Source organism: Andrographis paniculata, unplaced genomic scaffold (genome assembly GCF_009805555.1).
Source record: "Andrographis paniculata isolate CXL003 unplaced genomic scaffold, ASM980555v1 Contig65END, whole genome shotgun sequence".
NCBI classification, from domain to species: domain Eukaryota; kingdom Viridiplantae; phylum Streptophyta; class Magnoliopsida; order Lamiales; family Acanthaceae; genus Andrographis; species Andrographis paniculata.
Genome location: NW_026137601.1, coordinates 3,359,236 through 3,379,300, shown reverse-complemented (window position 1 = coordinate 3,379,300; position 20,065 = coordinate 3,359,236). Strand labels below are relative to the sequence as shown.

General features: G+C 31.2%; 2 protein-coding genes across 3 annotated transcripts; one reads left to right on the top strand and one right to left on the bottom strand.

Annotated features, from left to right (window-relative positions):
• Positions 1-1,175: 1,175 nt before the first annotated feature.
• Positions 1,176-14,531, bottom strand: LOC127262029 (branched-chain-amino-acid aminotransferase-like protein 1). Of its 2 annotated transcripts, XM_051290507.1 has the most exons (21): positions 14,227-14,531; positions 13,954-14,070; positions 12,644-12,742; positions 12,275-12,346; positions 11,539-11,631; positions 11,186-11,323; positions 9,996-10,054; positions 8,755-8,857; positions 7,731-7,907; positions 7,498-7,598; positions 6,557-6,611; positions 6,362-6,448; positions 6,071-6,122; positions 5,126-5,211; positions 4,896-4,949; positions 4,417-4,500; positions 3,913-3,984; positions 3,416-3,496; positions 2,498-2,533; positions 1,782-1,929; positions 1,176-1,363 (listed from the first exon to the last, which is right to left on the bottom strand). In XM_051290507.1, exons 2-20 carry the CDS (start codon positions 14,041-14,043, stop codon positions 1,801-1,803), a joined length of 1,668 nt encoding a protein of 555 aa, XP_051146464.1. In that variant the 5' UTR covers positions 14,044-14,070; positions 14,227-14,531; the 3' UTR covers positions 1,176-1,363; positions 1,782-1,800. The 2 variants fall into 2 exon arrangements, with proteins under 2 accessions (XP_051146464.1, XP_051146463.1); XM_051290506.1 differs by lacking the exon at positions 14,227-14,531 and having other exon boundaries at positions 13,954-14,147.
• A 4,255-nt stretch (positions 14,532-18,786) lies between these two features.
• LOC127262384 (uncharacterized) lies at positions 18,787-20,065 on the top strand. The gene is made up of 3 exons (XM_051291036.1): positions 18,787-19,222; positions 19,350-19,829; positions 19,944-20,065. The coding sequence occupies exons 1-3, from the start codon at positions 18,787-18,789 to the stop codon at positions 20,063-20,065; spliced, it is 1,038 nt and encodes a 345-aa protein (XP_051146993.1).

Genomic DNA, 20,065 nt, shown 5'->3' with positions numbered 1-20,065 from the left:
AACAAACAAATCTCACTTCTCATATATATATATATATATATTAAACTAAAGTACTAATAAACAAGCAAACCCTATATTACTCCTTTATACACCTAAACTTTTTTTTAAAAATTTTTATTTATAATAAATAATTATAGGGTAAATTGTACCTAAATTCCAAAATGCTCAAAATTTCCTTTAAACTCCTTTTTTTATTCTTTGTTTTTTTATCTTTCCCTAAAACTCCCGAAATATAAATTTATATTACTTTGAACTATAAAATGTATTTTCTACCATTCTATTCTTTACAAAATCATAAAAATATCAAATCCATTTCAAAAATTACAAACCGTTGTTCTTTTGTCCTCAAACCCTAGCCAACTTTGCACCATTAAACTTCACTTATGTATATTATATTATCATTATATTATTCAGGATTTGTTTCATTGTGATTTTGAATTGATTTAAAGTAAATATTAATATATTTATATTATATTTTAAATTTTAATGTAAAATCATAAAAGAACAAACTATAAATATTTCTTTTGTACTTCTAAATTGATACTTTTTATTTGTAATACAAAAATTAATATTTTTTTTAAATTATTGATTTTTTTATAAATAAAAATAAAATATATATTATATATCATTATATGTATATATTGTATTTATTTCCTAATAATATACATAGAAAATTAATGATTGGGTGAATTTTTCCAATTTTCCTAAACATCACCAAACTTAAAAGGTTTGTTTCTTTTACACCAACAAACCTCTTTTTGGACTCTACCTTTCCCGAAAAAGATACACTTTTTTTTTTCACAAAATATTATACTCCCTCCGTCCCAATACAATAACCTTGTTTACTATTTTTGTCCGTCCTAAAATAATAGTCTTATTTCCATAAATAACCATACCACTATAAAATTATCTTTATTCTTTCATTATTACTACGCAATTATCACTATATTTTACAATAACACACTTACAAAGGCAAAAATATCTTTTAACTATACTTTTATCCACTATCAATATAATATAAATATTCCTTAAATTTCTTACACGGAGAGAGTATCAAATATTATTTTAATGTCAAACTTTTTTTAAACCAATCAAAAGAAAAATAAAACAATATTGGATTGGCAAAAGTGACAAGAAGAATGAATATAACGAGCGGTGACTGGGGATAGGCTAGATTAATTCAACACAGCTGTAAATTATTTGAAAAAGAAAAGTAGCACATTATTTATTTAAGCGATCCCAGGCCAAATATATGATAAAAAAGGCCCTGAAATGTTTTATTCTGACTGACTGAAATAAAAGAGTTCTGACTTGAGTTGAGGGTAGCTGATACATGATAGAAAAGTTGTCCTCAATCCAATTTCTACAAAAGTAAAACAAACCAAGAGTGAGCAAATATTTGAAAGTTTGAAACATTGCAGAATAACAAAATAATAGTATGAATTTCAACCAGAAATATATAATAAATAAATTCGATTTATTTCATTCTATATCATGGAGTATGTATATGTATTTGTATTGTATTATAAACAGAAAGGAGAAGCCAATAATAAAAGGGAGAATTAAAAGTTCTCAAATCTAAATATTGAACAATTTGTTTCTCTTAGGTTAAATATTTTCCCATAACTTAATAACTATTTTCAAGCAGTCAAGTTGATTATTTATTTGTTTCATTCATTGAATCACATTTCAAATGGTTAAGAATAATATCGAGGACTCATTCTATGGAAAACGTTAGATAAAAGAGAAAAGGTGAAGACAATACAAGTAGCCTTACGTACCTTTTAGATGATCATGCGATCAAGCTTTCTTATAAGTAGGAATAGGCACCCCCGACTCTGACCTCAGTTTCTTGTAAGCATTTTGCAATTTTTGAGTGACATGTCCCACTTCACCATCACCCACAATGCGTCCATCGATTTTAATGACCTAAAACAGCCAATTCTCAACAATAAAAATTATCGTGTATTAAGATATTTTAAATAATAAGCTCTCAGGAAATGTGCATCTCACCCAATAGAGAGCTTCGTTGGAATGATATAAAAGAAAATTAAGAGACATGTATAATGTGTATAATAACAGATATAATGCATTTTGGATCCTGTTTAAAGAGAACTATGTTATATGAAATTTGAAAAACAAGAGCACGCAAGATAACAATATTGTTCAAACTTATTTGTAAAAGCCGTCATCGAATAAAATAAATTTATTATTATATATTTTCAGCATATCACTCTTTATAATTAAGACGATGACAAGTAGATCCTCGTCATCACCACAGCCATGATAATAGTAGTACACAAGATGATATACTGTTGCTTTTATAGACTATACCACAATATATATATATATATATTATATATTATTAAATGAAATAGCTTTAATTTGAAACTAGACACAGGGAAAAAAGTGACGTACACCATAAATTATGGAAGAAAAAATAACAAACTAAGGCTTAACATGACAGTTCAATCATAATAGGAACAAGCAATCTTACTGGACTGAGCTCACCCATGGTGCCTGTTGTGAACACCTGCAACATAAATCAAATTGATTAAATTTTGAATAGAAGAGAGGATTTAGTGCATGTTTCAAGAAAAACTGTGCGCGATTCTTTCAAATACGAAATGCCGGTGAGATGTTGCACTCACATCCCGCATCATTCTGCTTGAAACCAATTCTTTTTAATGTGCAAAGAACCTTCAGCCATTTCTATTAATATTGAAATAATATGCAATTGCAAAGGTTTGCTTTTCCTGATCTAAGTATCAATAGCCATGCAATTCTTTCTAATAAACTCAATCACGTGCAAGGCTAATGTAAAGTCATAAAAACTAGTTACGTCGGCAGCAAATGACACAGAGATAACCAACTTACCTACATATGTAAATTAGAGCAAGGACCTTGAAAAAAAGTTTTACTGCAATAAAAATTGTTTTAAGTGGGAAGACACATATTTCGGCCACTTCAACGTGATACATACCACATTGAGCATAAAAACCACCAACCTCACATCAAGGGTAGTGTTTAGATCATCACAACCAACACATAAGTTGATGCCAAAAACGACCTATACAATTTGTAACTGAAGTACCTATTCTCCAACAAGATTCTCCTGTCGAACCTGGACCAGTTCTCTATGAATAAGAAAATCATATGAGATCTAAGTAGGTCCACCCATCCACCCAACGTACTTCAAGAGCTAAAAACCCTCACTTGACATAACAGAAATGAATACATGTAGTTGTACTTTTTCAGGTGACATAAAATTTTTAACTTGGAGCATGGCAATATTATTACTCCAATAATACTGAAATCATCACTATTGTATAAATGCCATTAGTAGGTAACAAGTAAAATGCCTATCTAGCTAATCCCTTCAAATTTTTGCATTAGGAAACATAAAAATACTAACCTCATCTGCTGTATAGAACTCTGATATGCTAATTCGACGTTCCATCAATATCAAGCTTTCCTTAGTTGCGAGATCAAAAACCTACAGAACAAGGGGAGGGGGGGGGGAGGCGACTCAGTACCACAAACAGCAAAGCCCAAATTGAATATGACTCTATTAGGAAAAAAAATACATAAAAAACCAGGCATGCAGAAGGAATACAAACAGTGAAATTTTATCTTATAATTTTTTTAAAACATCTTAATGATAACCATCATTTTACCATTTTACCATTCAAATAAAAAGATAGGAAGATTTGAAGACTACCCCAATATCTCATTTCTGCATAAAATTAGTCACCGAAAATTAGTTATAATGTTATCATATTTCCCCAAAGATGAAAACTGACAAAACATTGGACAAAAAGTGATCTCACATGTCAAGATTATTTTAATCCAATGTTTAATGAAATTTATGGATGCCTTTATACCAAGAGAAAAGGAAATTATGAATCTTACAGTGCTTCGCGCTATGCCCGGAACACAGTAATCAGCATGGGGAGTTGCTATGATGCCTTTCTTCACCAGAAACTGCAAAACCAAGGGATTAACCTACAGTCATTTCCCAAATTTACACCATATTTTGATGGTCATCTATATTATCTAATATTCTATATATACACATATAGCCACATCAAGCATACATAAAAACGTATGAATTTATACCCTATACACTCACATCATCTAAGAGATAAAGTCGTGTATCTTTAATTATATATTGTATATAAAAAAATGATTAAATAAAATATATATAATCAGTATATTGCATATATATGTTCACAAATAGACAATATAATATATCAGCATGCATAAAAGTCTTCATTTATTGATAGGGATGGTCTCTGTAAGTATAAAGAAACCAAAATCCAGAGACTCAACTTGTATGAAATACTTGCAGGCCGTCTCTTAAAAAGTTGCTTTGAGGATTGCAAGAGACTGAAAATCACGAATAGTATAACTTACAATGTTTGATGCACTGGTTTCTGAGACGTAGCCATCTTTATCAAGCATGATGGCATCATCAGCACACGCATTATTCCCTTCTATCTGCATCAATTTAGAATGATTGTACATTCAAACCAAAAACATTTTACACAGTCAAATCAAACAAAATACAGTAGCCTAAAAAATACATTCAATCATTGAAATATTGTCCTATTTAGGATATCCCAAAACATCTTAAACTTTTCCTTATTTACATAAAATTTTACTTATTTCTATGTAATTTCTTTTGAGTTTATAAAGTCATTCCAAACAAAAAATTAAGGGAAAAATGGACCATAAGCCTTATAACTTATATCACCTAAAAAGCCATGAGGAAATAAAAAAACTAACAAAAGAACAGAGGGAGTATAAAAGAAGTTGATGGGTACGTCAGTTTCCAGCAAATAATCAGGGCATGTTTTTTCTACTGATGAAACGCATATATTCACAGGCATTACCTTGGCAAGAATATTGTTAAGAAGGTTGTTGTGGTGGATTTTGGAGTCCATGTTCTGCAAGAAACCAACAAATGTTATTTGATAAGCATTATAAACATATTTTATTTACCAACTAAAGCACTATTCCTAAGAAGATGAGATCATCTTACATTATGCATGACACACACACACACAAAATCACAATGGAATTAAAAAAGCAAAACAAGACAATAAATATTGTTGTGCCTTACATTAGGTGAATTCCGGCGTGTGCTTGCAGTCACCAATGTTATACCTCTTGCATTATCGCATACTGGTGGCTTCCATTCACCAAGCACTGAGTATAAGACAGAAACCAGAATAAATTACCCTGAAGTACAGTTATTTCTTCAAGACCAAAGCAGTGTACATATAAGCTTTTCTAATGCTACATATAGAAATTATTTTCATTACTCCACTAGAATAAATTACCCTGAAGTACAATTATTTCTTCCAAGACCAAAGCAGTGTAAATATAAGCTTTTCTAATGCTACATAAAGAAATTATTTTCATCACTCCACTAGAATATAAGTATAAACAGAAGAATAAAAGAAACAATAATCTTGGCATTTTAAAACATACAAAATTCCAACGAAAATGAGCAAGCATACAAACCAGAGCACGCTCTGACAAGGAAACTGCTTCATGTACCTGAAGAATCCAAAAAATGAGAAATCTACTAACCAGAATTTAAACAATTTGCTAGTTGCTTTCCAACCATTCAGGTGATCTAAGCCGTGTTTTGACAAAGATAAAATGCACCTAAAAGCCTCTCTAGCATATTTTCATTTCCAGTGGAGTGAAATAGATTCCTATATTAATGAAAAAAATTTAGTTGAATTTTTTATTGGATCAAAATCTTACCACAGCAGCTAAACTGCTTTTAAAATAAGGTTCTTAGTAAATTACAGAAACTTTGAGACAGAAGTCCACTTTACCTCTACCTTTCAGGTTCCCATCATATAAAAGATGTTCCGAAAAATCCACACCCATTGGGCTTTTCAGTTGACACTTTCTTTAATTATTATTTCACCAATGCTAAATAACAAACATCATACCATGATGCAGACAAGATGATTTAAATTAAAGGCAGCATTCATGGTTCCCTTTTCATATAATATAACAGTGAATTATCTTCATTACAATTGCAGCTTACCAATCAATGTACATCCATAGAGGTTGAATTTCGGACTCATTCCGGATGTCACCTACAATATAATTATGACATGAAAAAAATGCATCAACTGATGTAAAGCTCAAGGTTAGAGACAAATCAAGCAAAATACAATAATCAGATCCCAGCCCCAAGGTTGCAGGACATTATGTAGCTATTATTTTGTCAATCAAGGCCAAGGGATATGTTCAACTTAAAATTCAATAGTTATGTTTTTGAACTTCAAAATACATTTTTCAGAAACAAAACTAGATAAGGCAAAGATGAGTGTACCTTTTTCCCTCGAGTTAATGTCACTCTAATATGTGCATCATTAAACATTCCATTGGTTATAAGAGTTTTGAATATTGCTTCCTTCACCTGCAATATTAGGTAATGCGTCAAACGTTACAATATCCAAAAGATAAATCCTACCATGAGCTCACTGCTGAAAGATGAACCATAAGTAAAGGATTTGGTAAGGATCACCTGCTCACGAGTCGGTATGTTGCTGAATGCTAAAGCTTTTGCTGAGTCGAACAATCTAAATTTAGATATGATTAGAGTCGCAAACAAAAGAGATATGTAATTACAGTTTAGATTCCGATCAAGATTAAGGAAATAACCCACACTTGTAGTTTAGTGTATATCAACTATAAAATAAGATATCTCCAAAGAAAAACAATACAAAACTTCACAAGTTTATGACATACGTTGGTGGGAATACGCATATTTAGGGTGTGTTCGTTTGGTAGATTTTCCTGAATTTCTACTATTTAACAATTTTTTCTTCCAAATCATCAAATCAAACACTTATTTCTTATTTTTTATATTATACTAAAAAATTAATTTTATATTCAAAACATTGCATCAACATTTATTTATATCACATCATAATTATTTCAATTCAAAAATTTTTACTATTTAAAATCCAATTCAAAATCCAAAACCTCAAACAAACACACCCTTAATAAATACAAATGCATAAACCCTCCTTTCAGGACAAATATCCCCAATATTTCAAAAGCATAGGTGTCAACCCCAGAAACTAAAATATCAAATTCCATTCAACTGTATCATAAACTATTGACGTCACCCATCAATATATCGGATGGCATTCTGCTCATAGTACTGGTAAACTTACAGCCTGTCTTTTCTAGATCTTGAAGGAAAGTAATTTGATTATGTATAACACCTGGTTTCCTTTCAGCTATTTTATCTAACTAGAAGCAATAAAAAAAGTCACTTAAATTAGAATACATGGTTTCAGGAAACAAAATTTCTAGATTTCTGTCGTGATGGATTATCAGGTAAGGGTTTAAAATAATAAATGCCCCATCAATACAGCATCTAACTTAGTTCTCATGAAGAAAGTGGGATCAAAAGCCATATAGACAAGAAACACAATCTTTCCCACCCACTGCAGTTACCTGTCTAAATGCTCCTCCAATTTGAATATCTTCCCATTATAAACATTTAGACCCTCCCAAACTCCATCACCTCCTTGCACAATGGAGTCAAACACTGAAACCTACAGCATTCCACAAGCAACAATACATAGTGCAAACATGCTGAAGAAAAATTAAAATATGAACTATGAGCTGGAACTTATTTGTATTACTTTAATTAGTTTTCAATTTCTCATATTAATGGGAAAATTTACCTTTGCACTTTCACGAGGCAAAATCTGGTCACCAACCCAAACAAGCAACTTTTCATTGGCAGATAACGGAATACTGGGTCGAAGTGACTCAGTAGTAGGCTGCTTCACATGTTGCCTAAGCAAGTTGTAGAAAGGTAAACTTTGCTCAAGCAAGCCATACAAACTAGGTGGAAATGTCTGCAAAGAGAAGCATGACCAAATATCAATTGATGTCTCTTATATGAAACTGAAATATCATGTTACAAACCATTAATTTCTAACTTGCCAGTACCACACTTAAAATTTTCTGGTTATGATACTTGTCAGAGTGCATTGAGTTGTTTAGAAGTGGTGGATAATAATAAGCAGTAGATGCACAACTGCTTCACATGGTAAAACATAGGAGATAGGACCAGTAACCACGGGAGCATTTTGTTGTGCATTGGAAGTATTTTAATTTGTTGAGTTGTTTTGACTTTTGAATATTAAAAACTTGAATGGAATATAGGTATTGGATTCTGAATAGAGTAGGTTCTTGACGGAATAGTTTAAATGAAAATTAGGTCTTGGATCTAATATTTTTTAGGGGGAACTCTTTGAATGAATAGCGCAAAACACAAGTAATCAGCAGCTTCCCAGCATATGATCATATAAAGATAATAGGTAGAATGGAAAGGAAATTTGTGGAGCACTATCATAAACATAATAAAATATGGTTCTTATATTTTGTGGCAATCTAATGAATAGGTTGCCTAGTGCACTATTCCAGAAGCAATTACTACCATTTCTATATCCATGAATAACCAATCATTAACGCTAGATACCATTCACAGAATTCAATCATAATACTTATATATGCATAAAAATACACAAACAAATCATATCTACTAACACCATAATTGCACACATGCACAAGCCAAATTTCACAACTGAGAAATAACAAACATGTAAGCATATAGACAAAGACATATGACCAATAAGATTTAGCCATTAAGATTAATAATGCACCTTAAAAAATAAGGTATGAAGGTTATCCAGTACTCACTGATGGATACTTCTTAGGAGGTTCAAAGCACGTCGATTTATGTGTATTCTTATACCAATAAGAGGCCCACAAGCCATCAAATGGTCTTGGTCCAGCTTCCCATCTGAAAGGAAAATTCACACTCAATGTTCCAGTACAAGACAGTTTAAAAAAAACACATTATGCACCGGTTAAATCATATTGTATGTACATATCAGTCATCAATAAATATTACAATATTACATGGATGGAAAAGATAAAAATAATCAATAAACTAGAAGATAATGATTCAAGCATAGTCACAGAATCGCATAGAAAGTTTATATCATTCATTTCTTGAAAACTGTGTGGTTACGTAGAATAAATAGAGAAGACTCTAAACAATTTACTTTCGAAAACTGCATCTTCGTATACGCTTAGACCCAGGGGGCCATTTTTGGCATGTCTTAATTAATAGTTACAAAATATACTCAAATTCTGACATCCACACCTAACCATCTTCAATACTCGAAGTTCAAACACATACTTAGAGAACATGCACGGACTGTTACAATAGCAATCGAATTTTACTATTACCAGTATACCAAAACCATCAGTTTTGTGTTGCTTGCATTACTTCATGAATATAGCGACCAATTTCTTTAAAGACAATACGAATAGCACTTTGATAAGTTAATTAAACATCATAAAAATTAAATATAAACAATAAAATTGATGCCAATTATTATATTAGCAATTTAGTATTATATGACCATCTTGTGTAAAATTGAAGCTTCTACATAAAATGATTATTTATCATGACAGGGGAGTGAGAGACTGTTTAAATCCTCATTGCTCATAAACGAAAAAGGTTTCCACAGCTTTTTGGAAAAATATTATCCACAGGAGAGGTCATAACAAAGGAATTTAAATATAAAAAAAAAAAATATATTAAATGATGCATCTTCATGCCCCATATAGCTCTAGTAAGAACAGCTTGTTCAAAATACGTTTGTTCCTTTAATAGTAACAATATAGGCAATTTAACTATAAAAAAAGGAAAGAAAATGTCTTTCATGTTCCGAGTAAATACCAAATGATGAAATTAGATGGTCATTTCAGTGGCTTCATGTTTTAACCAGAAACTTGGGATATCCCCCCAAATAAGTTCAATGCAGATTATAGAAGCTTCTTTGGTTGTGTTCGAATGAAGGGATTTCATGCACAGTGGATAAATAGTTCTTGCTATAAATGAATTTATATTCTAGAATAATTGTGCTTACTTGAGCATTGCAGGCTGAAATGGAATACCAAGATCATCACATAGGCCACGTAAAGTGCCCTGCAAGAGAGCAAAATTGGATACATATTACTCTAATAATAGAAACAAAGATGCAATGAAATATTCACGTTTAGCAGTATAACTAGAACAAAGGCAAGAAATATCCTGAGATGAATCACCATCCAAATCTTGTCAAAAGGATAGTGAAATAAAAAATACACGAATCGGAAAGCATAAATTAAACATGTGGTTCATCAGAAAGATACTACAGACTCTTCAAAAGATGAACATGCAAATCATTTTTTATGATGCAATACTTTTAAAAAGCACCAGAAAACGAAGGCCGAAGATTAGTTTTAAAAAATGAATACAACCCAGTTATAAGCCACCATTACTATAGGAGGAATCAAACGGAATCAATCGTTTGCCCAAACCACCATGCTCCTTTATTTCCAATATCAAAAATCATGTTCTCCAAACGCTAATAGTCTCTTTAAATACTTATACTAAATCCTACTTATTAAAAATAAAATAAGCTCACCTATTAACTAAGGGGCAAATCCACCTAAAAAATATAATATCTTAATAGAAAAACAAATAAATAGTCTAAACCCGCGAACAACAAGCTTATCCAACCCCACTGCCGATGTACAAGCAACTACCAAGACTCTACTTCCTCTTTATTCTTAACTTCATGTTATTTTTTATCTTGCTATCTATCAAAGGTTTGGAAGCTGACTGGTTTTCTAAGCTGTATGATGAACATGAATTGTAGTGGCTGAGCTCACATAAAGCTTCAAACACTTTATGATAGGCTTATGCTACATTCTGGGTCATACTAACTTAGTGTTTCCAAGCAGAAAATTGGTAGCTATCTAATGTAAACTTGACTTCAAAAGAAGTAACATCTAGCATTCACTACTCATTTTCCAATGTCATGTCTTACGAGATTAAAAATCTCATATGCATGCAAACATACATATTTGAGCTGGAAATTGGACAAATACAAAGATACATGATTGCAGAAGTAGAACATTACTTGGAAATAAAAAATTCCAATTTGTGGAATACTATCAACTATTAAAGAAAAAAAAAAAAACTATTTGGGCAAGAGAACATAATTAAGGACTAGTGCACTTAGGACAAGAAAAGCAAAAGTCAAATTTCTTAAGTTAAAAAACATTTCTAAACCTCTGGATCTCCACGCAGCAAATCTGAATCAATAACAGGAGGGGGCCTTCCTTCATCACTCAGCTGGGTATAAATGGAGAGCATGATATCATAACCCATATCCATGAAAAATGGAGGAATGACCTTGTCATAGGATGCCTGAAAAAACAAACAATATAGGACCAGTAAAATAACTACCTTGTAGTTGCATATTATTACACATTGTGGAGTATGAACCATTTGACATTAGAGAACTGGAAAATGGGTAATTGACATAGATTACTAACAAGCTAAAGCAATAATTGTATGATATTGAACAAGATGTGGTGAAAACTAGACAGAAGTAAAGAGACGAAGTGAATTCATTTTTTTACCAACACATCAAGTGGATTCCTTATCAATATGCAGTGCTTTCCTTTCCTTGTCAACTCTTCTGGCAGGCCGGGCAACAGTTGACTAGCCATGTGCTGGAGAAAGGGAAGGAGAGAAACAGGTGAGGACATACAATTTAGCAAATGCCTCTATGATTTCCTAACTGAATATAAGTAATAATAGTAATTAAAACAGAATATGAAACTTGTTTCCTTGAAGTCCATCTAAGCATACATAAGATACTTCATCTTAGTGAATATCCAAATAAACTATATTGAAAGTTTAATTGTAGATACAAATACTCTTTAGTTAAACCTATAAAAACCACTGTTCCAAGAAATAAAAAATAAATAAAAATTGGTTCATTTAGGGATATGTTGTTAATTGACTCATTAAGCTCTATTACGATCATATTTTAAACAGAAGGTAACAATCAATACGTCAGGGATGGTACTTAATCTAGTGACTTCAACTGAAAAATGAAAGTTTCTTAAGAGCACAAAGCATAAATAATAGGACAAATTTGCCCTTAAGTGTATGGTAGAGATTAAAAATAATAAGTGAATGAAAGTAAAAATGTAAAATTTGTGTTTAAAAAAAAAAAAAATAGGACAATAGTTTTGGACATCCCAAATAGGAAAATAGGATATTAGTTTGTGGACGGAGGGAGTAGAATGAAACAATAAACATGGAGATTAATAGTACTGCTTCAAACAATCTTGAACAAATGTAAGTTACCTTGACAAACCTATACTTTTTCTTTCCAGGGCCAAAAATCATCTCTCTCACAACCTTATTTCCATCGGATTCCTGTTCATCCCAAAAAGCAGGACGGAATCAATAATACAATGCACATAATGCAGCAGGTCCAAAACTTCTTAAGCAGGGGCAACAAATCTCCCCTTAGAAATCTCTCGCATGGTTTTACTTCTAGGTAATTGCCAAATGATGGGAATTCCATTTTCTTACAGATGCTTACTTACATCAGCACTCACAATATATGTGCATAAACACTGATGAATTACTCAAATAATAGCCGAGGGAAATAAATTCAAGTAATGGACGGAAAATGTAAATTATAGATGGAACATAATTCGTTCAACGTACCATGTTGGACAGGACGTACTTGGTATAAGGCCTATCAGCTCCAGTCACTCTTAAAAAATTTGGATAGAGAGGTTCATCAAGCACTTCCATGTCATCTCTCTGAGAAAATTGAAAATATTGTATACCATTACCAAAGAGATTTACTTAACCAATAGCTGCATCCCAGGTAAAGAGTTCCCACTGTTGTCTTTCCAATATTTCAGAATGTTTCCATGATAATGTGGGTAATAGATGAATCGATTTTGGTAATATTCCACAAGTTAAATGTTCCAAAGATATGAACTACAACTAACAGATGGTGGACCGTGTGTGGAAACTAAAAAGAACAAGTACATAGCATGTGAGGCTGGGTGAAATGAGTCGCGACACTTAGGCTGAAAATTTCTCCAAAATTTTAGAGAACTGAATCATCTAACAATTAAGCACTTCCAGAAGCATTGCAATACCACCACACACTCAAATATGGTAGCAAATTAACGCAGTGGATCTTACAGAGCTGGTTAGTGAAAGGTATGACAATATCGTTCTGACCTATTCTGGAACTCAAAAAGCATACCAAGCTTTTCTTATGATATTTTTACTTAGTACAATTATATGATATAGTCAGCAGGTATGATCACCTAGAACTAGAAAGTAGAAGTGGGCAATAGGGTTATTAAAGGTTTGGACCTCTTTATATAAGCAGTCTTGTGATTTGGGCCCAATACAAGCAAATAAAGTTAATGGCTTAGTTTTAGATGATAACAACAGAAGAAAGGTATTTCAAGTTTTCATCCCTGTAGCCAAAAGCCTTCAGTGCCAAATGAAGGAAAAAAGTGCAAAGATTCTGTACACCGAAACTCAGTAACATGCGTACTTCATGGAAGACTTTTCTTTAGGACAGACATTTCAACCAATACTCAAAATATTCCATCAGACAAAATTTCCTGGCATCAGATTCAAATTTTACCATAGATCAACTGATTTAGATGTATCAGTTAGTGTCTTAGTTCTATACAGCGCCTGCACTTGAAAACTCACTATTTTTAACTTTTTATCAAGAAAACTCGACATGGTCGTCCCAGACAACGTAAATGTCCCAACAACTTCCTAGAAAGAAATGCAACAACACTGAACCCTTTTTTTTTTTTTCCCAGAATAAGGATATATAAACAAAAACTTAAAGTAGAACTAGCCATTCTAAAAAGTGTTTCCACGACAATCAACCCTATAAAAGATCAAACACGATGAAATTACACGCCTAAGGAAAGTAGAAAAACATCTCATAAGAGGCAAAATACATAACACTGTTCCCTACGTCGCAGTTTTACCTGAGCAAATGAGTATAGCAGACTCGTACTCACAGACCTAGGCGAAGACCACAAGTTTATCACCTCAATCTCCTCGCTGCTCTCCCCCATTTCGACGCTCACGAAGGAACCCTAGTGCTTCAACACAACACGAGTTTGTGAATTGGCAACGATACATATATATATATAAAGAGGGAAACAGTTCATAGAGTTTATCCACAATTAATATAAATACTGCTAATTATGACAAATAAAGAAACGATAATAAAGGAAACAATGCCAATATTAGGTTACCTTTTATCGGGTGGAAACAACTGTTGGAGTCCACTAATGAACAGCTAAGGACGACTCGCTCGGTATCCGTTACTCGAGTGTGGCGCAGTAATTTCAGTCCGCTTTCACCGAGTGTCCCCACCGACCTGACCGGCAATTGCGACGGCTCTGAGGTGTTGGCTCCTGATTGGAATCAGCGAGAGGATTGTGAAAGGTGTGTGGGTACCGTGACAGGAAATTCCATGAAGAGGAAGCGCGCTTGGAGATGATCCTGCCAGCACCGCAGTAGCGTCGCAAAGGGCAATGAGACGTGTCGCTCTTCTGGCTCTCGCTCCTTTGGAAACTTGTGTGTGTTATTCCTACTCACCCAACATAGACGAACTGCCGCTTTCACGTCATTTTCGTATTTATATTACTCCATTCTCCTTATTATTTAATTTGTTCATTTTTATTTTTTTTTTATGTTAGTTAAATTATTTAATTATTTAATTAAATTATTATTTTTTTTATTAATATATATTTTAATTACTTACTAATTATAATTATAGAATATTCAAAATTACGTGCTAAATTAGACAATTTAACTAAAATAATAAACCGATATTATAGTAACGATCCTTATTTTTTATTATTATTATTTTAGTACTTTAAAATTTGTTTCAAACATAGTCTTTCCTTGGACTCTTCGTATATTGGTATGTTGTTGCTAACGTTATCGCGATTGTAATGTTATCGTCGATGTCATGTGACATTTGAATTTTTTCTTTTTTTATTTTACAAACTATTTTATTTTTTTAAATTTAATTTATTTATCATTTTAGAAGTTTAAATAGATTATGTTTGTAAATAATTTGGCAATAAATAATTTTCGCTATTCACTGACGTGGCGATATATGTCAGTAGCATCAGCGCAATATCAGCAACGACAAGTCGATGACTATTTTAGCAAAAAAAATTATTTAGAGTGTGTTTGTTTGAGGGATTTTGCTATTTATCCAAAAAAAAAATTTCAAAAATATCACATCAAACACTTATTTTTTATTTTTTTTATATTATTTCAAATTTAGAGTAAAAATCATTTTTGGTCTCATTCAATATCATAATTATCAATTTTGATTACATTCAAAATATTTTATCAATTTTGGTCTCACTCAAACGAAAATTTATCAATTTTAGTCCCAAGATGGTTGACTGGGACTTAACACGGCCATGTTGGCTTGAACACAGCTTTGTTGGATGACTTAGAAGGTGACTGGTCGTCCCGGGCAGCCAACACGGCCGTGTTGATTACCCTACACTTCTAAACACGGCCGTGTTGATTACCTTGTATTTATGAACACGGTTGTGTTCTTGCCCGTGTTCTGAACAAGCTATATTCTCAACACAACCATGTTTATATCCATGTTCTCAACATAACTATATTTCAGCTCATGTTCTCAACACAACCATATTTTAGGTCATGTTCACGACCATGTTCTCAACACAGTCATGTTTTAGGTCATGTTCACGACCATTTTCTCAATATAATCATATTGTAGGTCGTGTTTATTATTATTTTTACTTTTTGGTTAAAATTATTTGATATATATATTTATAATTCAACAAAAATATTTTTTACAATTATTTCATAATAAAATATATATTAATATATTATTTTTTTTTTTTGCAATTATTTTTGTAAAATATTAAAAATTGATTTTTTTTTATATTATGAAATAATTGTAAAAAATATTTTTGTTAAATTATAAATATATATATCAAATAATTTTAACTAAGAAGTGAAAATAATAATAAACCCGACCTACAATATAATTATATTGAAACATAGTCGTAAACATGGCTTAAAACATAGCGAACATGATCGTGAACATGACCTAAAATATGATTGTGTTGAGAACATGTGCAAGAACATGACTATGTTGAGAACATGAGCAGGAACATGGTTGTGTTCAGAACACGGGCAAGAACACGACCGTGTTCAGAAATGCAGGGTAATCAACGTGGCTGCCTGGGACACTCAGTCACCTTCTAAGTCATCCAACACAGCCATGTCAATTTGGACTAAAATCGATAAATTTTTATTTTTGTGGAACCAAAATTGATAAAAAAATAAAATTTGAATTAAACCAAAATTGATAATTATGCTATTGAATGAGATCAAAAATAAATTTTACTCATTCAAAACATCACACAAATACATATTTATATCACATCATACTACTAAAAAATTATATGCTTATTATAATTTTTTTAAAAAATTAAATAATAATAATTATAATTCTAAAAATGTTAGTAATAACGTAAATATAGCATTATTATAGAGTCCGCCAATTGTGTGACCATTTATATTATTTTTGTAGTTTATAGTAATTTTCTTGATCCATATTTCTTTTACATTGTTAAATAATACTCTTTATTGTCCTTGAAAATTTTATAAATACTACTCACTCTTAATTTTTTTGTTACTATGTATACACAAAATTTATTATAATTTAATTTTTTAAGAATAAAATTCTATATAATATTTTTAAAAAATACAAAAAAATCTCATGTAATTTTTAGTAAAAATTATATAATTTTTTTTAAAATCATATAATTCTAAATCATAAAGAATATAGTATAAACATATGAATTATAAACAATTTTATCTTATAATTTTCTTTTTTTTTTTTTTAACTTTTTTATGTTTAAATATTTTATTCATTTAAAAATAATTTATAAAAATGTATAAATAAGATATAAAGATAAAAGTATCAAAAGATATTCTTAAAATTATTATCATTTAAAAAGTGTGCCAAAAATAAAATAAAGAAAAAAAACAAAAATGGGATATAGACAGTAATAAATGCGGAGTAATATTTCTATTTTATTAATATAATACGTTTGCGTAGTTACTGTTCCGTCCAACTAATTTATCTCATTTAAATAAAGTACAGAGTTTCAAATATTATATAATTAATAAATAATTAAAAAATATATTAATAAAAGTAATTTTAAATTAAAATTAAATAATTTAATTAAAATAAAAAATTATATATTATTAATTTTAATACTCCCTTCATCCCGGTGCAAGATTGTCATTTAGTTTTTGCACGTAAATTTTTTAATATTAGTATTATAATGAGTTATAGTGAAAAAGACGAAAATGCTCTATTAGTATTGTGTAATATAAAACTAATGGCATTTGTGTAATATGGTGTAAGTTGGAAGTGTATTTATTATGTTAAGTTGGTAGTAAAATTACTAAATTAGGAAATAGTAATTTTGCTTTGGAACTGATGAAAATAAAAAATGACAATTTTTCAATAAGACGGAGGAAGTATAATTAAAATATATAATTATATTTCTAAAAAAAAAATTAAATAAATCAAAGAAAATAAAAATAATGAACAATTAATTAATTGATATACCACGCACCAATTATTGCAGCGACTGCCTCGTGACATGACATGAGATGTTTGTTTTCTAGTGTATTTCTTTTCAATAAATAGTACTAACAGGACTGCCCCCACGTCATTATCATATACCCTATTCAATTGATGTAACGTCACCCCGATCATGTGGCTCGCCGCGTCGAAAGCAAATCCCAACCAGATACGTTTAAAGATTACTGCCTAGTATCAGATATATTTTTATGAGTAAAAATCATTATTAGTCTTATTCAATTTTTTTTTTTTTTTTTTTTTTTTTTTTTTTTTTTTTTTTAAGTTCCATATAATTAAAATTAATTTTATTCAAAAAAATTATTTATTATTTTTAATCTCATCGTTTAAATTTTGACGATTTCGACTGATGTGGTTGTTACGGATACTGATTTGAAAGCTGATTCGAACATAATATGTCCGTGTTGCACAAATATGCTCGTATTTATAATACACTTCATCTGACCGAATTTGATACTCCAACACGGACGTATTTATATGGAACACGGTTGTGTTTCTACGGAATACCCAAGCGTGTTCATTAAGACACGGTCGTGTTGTACCATTAAAAATATTGGTTATTAGAATTAGCGGTACACGGCCGTGTTTGTAAGTAAAATACGGCCGTGTTCGACCTTGTTGTTGACAAAAACCCTAGCCACACATATCCCCCGTTTCAAAATCTATTTCACTCAAATTCTTTTCAATTTTTTCCTCATTCCAGCCTCACTTATCCAATCTATTAACCTCACTTTTCATATATTATATTTTATCTCTTTGAAGTGAAGAATATTATTGTGGAATCTATTGTGGAGGTAATTTTTAATTTGTTCTTTTCATAAATTTATTGTCTTTTATGGTATAAAAATAATAATATGTATAAGTTGTATATTCTAGTGATTAATGTATTATATTGTATGAAAAGTTGAATATTATAGAAATAAGTTTTATATAATGTATTATTTTATAATTAATGCATAATTTTTTGTATTTTATAATTAGCGTATTCAATATGTCTTTATATCCTCACTTGTATTGTAGGAGAAAATTATTTATCATAAAAATGAGTTATGATAAAGAAAAATGTGTCGAAGAAATATACGATGAAGATGTAAATTTGGATTGCAATGAAATTCGAGAAGAAGATGAGTAGAATGAAATGCTTAATGAATCGGATTTTGAGGATTCCAATTATATGATGGAAGAACAAGATTTGGAGGATGATAGGATTGATCGGTCATTGTTCGAGAGTAATGTGGATATAAATGAGTTTAATGAAAATCAAACTGTCGTGGTGCACCAAAATTCTGAAGATGACATGTCATTTGGTGATTCTCAAGAAAAATATTTAACCATGTTTGTTGAATCCGATGTTGATGAGATGAAATCGTATGTCATTTATGATCCAGTGTCAAAATATGATCCCACTTTTAGTCTTGGAATAATTTTTAGCTCTAAAAAAGAATTCAAGGAGGCGGTGCAGAATCATGCTATCAAGACAATGAGAAGTTTGAAATTTGTCAAGAATGATAAAAGAAGAGTTTATGTCCGATGTGCTGTTGAGATCTGCAATTGGAAAATGAATGTGTTAAAAGGTGAATGATCAAGCATCTTTTCAACTAAGGACATATAATTGCAATCATGATTGTATGTGCGACTCGAATGTGAAGAATGTGAAGTAGACATGGCTTGCAAGGAACTATGAGTGGTTGTTTCGATCAGATCCTAAACGACGTATAAAAGGGTTTAGGAAAGACGTCACCGAAGACATTAGATGCAATATATCCCAACAACAAGCAGAAAGAGCACGAAAATGGGCACTGAAAGCAATTGAAGGTGATGTTGAAGAGCAATATGGAAAGTTATGGGACTATGTTGAAGCTTTACGACAGTCTAATCCTGGGTCAACTATTTTTATGCAATTGAAAGGCGAATTTTTGAATGGACGACACAGATTTAGCAAGTATTACATATGTTTGAAATCGCTTGTGCGTGGGTTTCAGTCTGGATGTCAACCTATCATTGGGGTGGATGGTTGTCACCTAAAAGGTCATTGTCAAGGCATTCTTTTGACTGCCATTGGAATTGATCCCAACAATGAGTTGTTTTCTTTGGCATATGCTGTTGTCAGGAGTGAGACACGCGAAGCGTGGAAATGGTTTTTCACTTTTCTAAGGAAGGATTTGAACATAGAGCACGAGGGTTATACATTTATATCTGACAAATAAAAAGGTCTTGTTCCGGCCATGGAAAAGATTTTCCCTTAATGTGAAAAAAGATTTTCTGTTCGACATTTGTATGGAAATATGAAAATAGTTGGATTTAAGGGTCTTGCATATAAAAGATTGATTTGGATGGCCGCCAACGCAAGTACTATCCCCGACTTTGAGGAGGTGATGAAGGAGATTCAAGAGTTGGATCCGAAATGCATTGATTGA

Excerpts from the sequence above, each read along its gene's own strand:
- LOC127262029 (XM_051290507.1), bottom strand. The coding sequence starts at position 14,043 with ATGGGGGAGAGCAGCGAGGAGATTGAGGTGATAAACTTGTGGTCTTCG. Across the intron at positions 11,632-12,274 it reads AAAAGTATAGGTTTGTCAAG|CACATGGCTAGTCAACTGTT; the intron begins GTAACTTACATT and ends CCCTTTCTCCAG. Across the intron at positions 11,324-11,538 it reads GGAATCCACTTGATGTGTTG|GCATCCTATGACAAGGTCAT; the intron begins GTAAAAAAATGA and ends TTGTTTTTTCAG.
- LOC127262384 (XM_051291036.1), top strand. The coding sequence starts at position 18,787 with ATGCTTAATGAATCGGATTTTGAGGATTCCAATTATATGATGGAAGAA. Across the intron at positions 19,223-19,349 it reads GAAAATGAATGTGTTAAAAG|ATCCTAAACGACGTATAAAA; the intron begins GTGAATGATCAA and ends TGTTTCGATCAG. Across the intron at positions 19,830-19,943 it reads TTTGAACATAGAGCACGAGG|TTGGATTTAAGGGTCTTGCA; the intron begins GTTATACATTTA and ends ATATGAAAATAG.